At 36.7% G+C, this 3,163-nt stretch overlaps 1 protein-coding gene across 1 annotated transcript in view; it reads right to left on the bottom strand.

Moving 5' to 3' along the window:
• Positions 1–361: 361 nt before the first annotated feature.
• Positions 362–3,163, bottom strand: part of LOC107693328 (uncharacterized) — a 4,697-nt gene continuing 1,895 nt past the window's right edge. The window contains exons 2-7 of the mRNA XM_016492665.1: positions 2,351–2,405; positions 2,096–2,223; positions 1,788–2,014; positions 1,370–1,529; positions 1,072–1,182; positions 362–776 (exon numbers count right to left, since the gene is read on the bottom strand). Coding sequence (XP_016348151.1) covers positions 685–776; positions 1,072–1,182; positions 1,370–1,529; positions 1,788–2,014; positions 2,096–2,223; positions 2,351–2,405 — 773 coding nt within the window. The 3' untranslated portion in view covers positions 362–684. The remainder of the gene's footprint in view (positions 777–1,071; positions 1,183–1,369; positions 1,530–1,787; positions 2,015–2,095; positions 2,224–2,350; positions 2,406–3,163) is intronic.

The following is a 3,163-nucleotide window of genomic DNA, read 5'->3' as shown; positions in this document are numbered from 1 at the left end:
ATCTAAACAACACTCACCAAACACGTCACATATTATAATCTCTGCACAGTTTTACAAAACGAGATCACAATGTGAGCTCATGTGCAGTAACAGTTGAGTCTTGTTTAATAGTATTAAAAAAAAACTGATGTAATGGAATTCTGTGCTAACTGAATCCCCAGCAGGTGTCAGTATGCCATCCAGAATCACTGGGATGAACAAGAGCCAGCAAAAAACATTGATTTTAAACATAAATACAACAGAGTTTCACTATTGCACGATTAGTTATCTAACAAGCCAAAAAGCACTGATAAAGAGAGGATATATAATCTGTAATTCTGATTTATTTAGAATGGAATCGTCACATGTAATTTAATGAATCACTGGAAATGACAGATATAGCCTAAAAAGTTATTTACAAAATTTTGTACACTTTTTTGTTTTAATAAAGTTTATTGGCTCAAACAAACTAATGCCACTACTGTCACGCAGCTGAAAAACATGTCAATTCATGCAGTAATGTCACAGGGAAACTTTCAATATTTGATTATTTTTTTTACTGTTAAATAAAGGTTGAGGAAAAGGATATTACCACAATTTGAAAAAAAAAATAAAATTAAATAAAAAAAAATTAAAATGACATGCAGTACTTCATAAAATGTATGGTTAATGTGTAATTTTGTCTGCATGACCTGTGATTCATGATCAAATACTCCACACTGAGTCATCAAAAACATCCCAAGACATTTCTGGTTGGTTGTCCATCAGTGTGGGAATCACATTTGGGATCTCGTGCCCTGCAGGGGGGGAAGTAGGTAATTATACAAAACATACTATACCATGTTTATTAAACAACATATTATTATTATTATTATTTTTTTTTTTTTTTATGTTGTTCACCATTAAATGGCAAAAAATGTGCTATATACTAATGATTAGGTAAGCACTTTGTATCAAGCATTCAACATTGCATGGTTTTTGGATTGATCTTAAAATTAAATAGAGGAAGTCCTTGTCAGTATGTCAGGAGCTCATCTGTATTTAAAAAAAAAATAGTCCTATGGGCCCATTCATATAAAATCTGTCACTCACCTGCTTGTTCTCTTGGCCTCATCCGACTGAGTCGATCACCTGTGTAACTCAGATATTTTTTTATTTCAGTTTCACAGTCGACCCTGATTACATTTCGTTTGAATGCAGCCTCTGAAAGAAGAACCTTGATGATGAATTAATTCATACTCTGAGCTGAAGACAGTTTATACACTCTTAGGGTCAAATTAATCTCAAGAGTTCTTTTTTACCCTTAGCCATTGAATATTTCATTTGAAAGTGAAGATTGCAGACAAAATACGAATAAAATGCAAACATTTTTGGTATGTGGGAAGTTTACCTCTGATCACGTCTGCTAAAATCAGCTGAGAGAAGGGTTTTTTATCTCCTCTTCCCTGCCAGTTGAATTCCTTAGCCAGATCATCTGTTAGGGCATGTTGCATAATATTCTTAATCACATCCCTGTTTCCAAAACCTCCAAGTTCTGACAAATATTTTACCTGTGAAGAAAACACTTTTTATATATAATTGTAATTGGTCAATCACTGCACTGAATGATCAAGTATTTATAATGGTCAAATATATAATGAACACTGTACTTTTATAATTGTCTGCCTGTATCATTTATTCTTAGCAGAAGCTTTAAGCTTTTCTAAAAGTAAGATCAAATAATTTTGAGTCCAATTAGCATGTATGTATTTATTTATTTGGTAAATAGTTGTGGAACAAGAGGGACATTAAATGCTGTGTCGACCTACATATTGTTTGCGTGTTGTTGTGGTGTTGAGCTCCCTTTCAGTTCTTTTCATATCATCAAAGGTTCTAAGAGGCAGATTTAGGCTTGTTTTAACTTCCTTAGGTGGAACGCAAGTACTGCTGGGGACCTCAGAAACTGTATTGTCTTTGAGTAGTTTCTTTAACATAGCAGAGTTTTCCTGAACTGTGCTCTTGATGTCTCTCATCATTTGGAGGAGCTCATCCTTGTCTGTTGTTTAAAATGAGTTGTGATGTAATTACAAAAAAATAATTTTTCTCAAACTGATTATGACAAAAGAAGTTGACTCACCATCAGCTGACATTCTAGATGTAGATGCAGGTGATGCAGGAGTAAGTTGGTGTTTTGTCATTCCTTGAGTGCTTTCAATTCTTTGTCTTTTTAATACTGGAGAGAATCCAGTAGCTAATAGATATCGCCTTTATTTGAAAATGAACAATACTTTAATAAAATTTTCAATAAAATATAAATTCTTTGACTTTTTGTAGGTCAGATCTTTTGAGCAAACTTTGTTTTTGGGAACAAAAACAAATGTCTTTTACTTACCGTTCTTTCTGTTCTTCAATAATTTTTTGCTCCTCTTTTGCCTTATCGAAAGTGACTGCAATAAGATAAATAATTAATATTGTTTGAGAACTTAGTAGATAGTACAAAACGTCTCAGGTTACTTATGTAACCATGGTTCCCTGAGTAGGGAACGAGACACTGCGTCCTCTAGGGGTCGCTATGGGGAACGCCTCGTCGTGACCCGTGTCTGAAGCATACATTGAAAAAACACCAACAACACGTTGGCCGGCAGCAGCCATGACGTCACTACCGGTGCGACTATAGTATAAATAGGCGCCGGGAGAACACATCATCCACTTCTTCGTCTGAAGCTTGCGTCCACAGCATGGCAAGAAACATAGAGGACGCAGTGTCTCGTTCCCTACTCAGGGAACCATGGTTACATAACACATAATACTTTCAAGGGAACTTCGAACCGCGTCCTCTAGGGGTCGCTATGGGGAACGGTATACCCACGCTGCCATGCTGAGGGGAGTGCATGCCAGAGGTGGATTTTAGAAAGTGTACAAAGACTTCACGTGCTCACTTACCATAACATGGATTTTAAACAATACCGTTCTAAGGGGTTCTCGTGGCACTCTGAAAGAGCCGCCCATAGAAGGAATGGTGCATCCGAAAACGCTATGTCTGAGAAGTCATCAACTCGATCTTAAGGCTCAATATGCTGGGGTGGCTAGCAGTAAATCTGTAGCTGAGGGAGCAAACATCCAGCTCTCAATCGAGAGGGAGCTCGACCTGCAGCATGTTCCAAAGCTGGAACAGCTAGCAGTTATTTAGCTGAGGGAGCAACAC

This window comes from Sinocyclocheilus anshuiensis, unplaced genomic scaffold, assembly GCF_001515605.1.
Source record: "Sinocyclocheilus anshuiensis isolate Anshui unplaced genomic scaffold, SAMN03320099.WGS_v1.1 scaffold566, whole genome shotgun sequence".
Taxonomy (NCBI): domain Eukaryota; kingdom Metazoa; phylum Chordata; class Actinopteri; order Cypriniformes; family Cyprinidae; genus Sinocyclocheilus; species Sinocyclocheilus anshuiensis.
The sequence above is the reverse complement of the archived record's forward strand: the minus strand, read 5'-3'. Positions and strand labels throughout refer to the sequence as shown.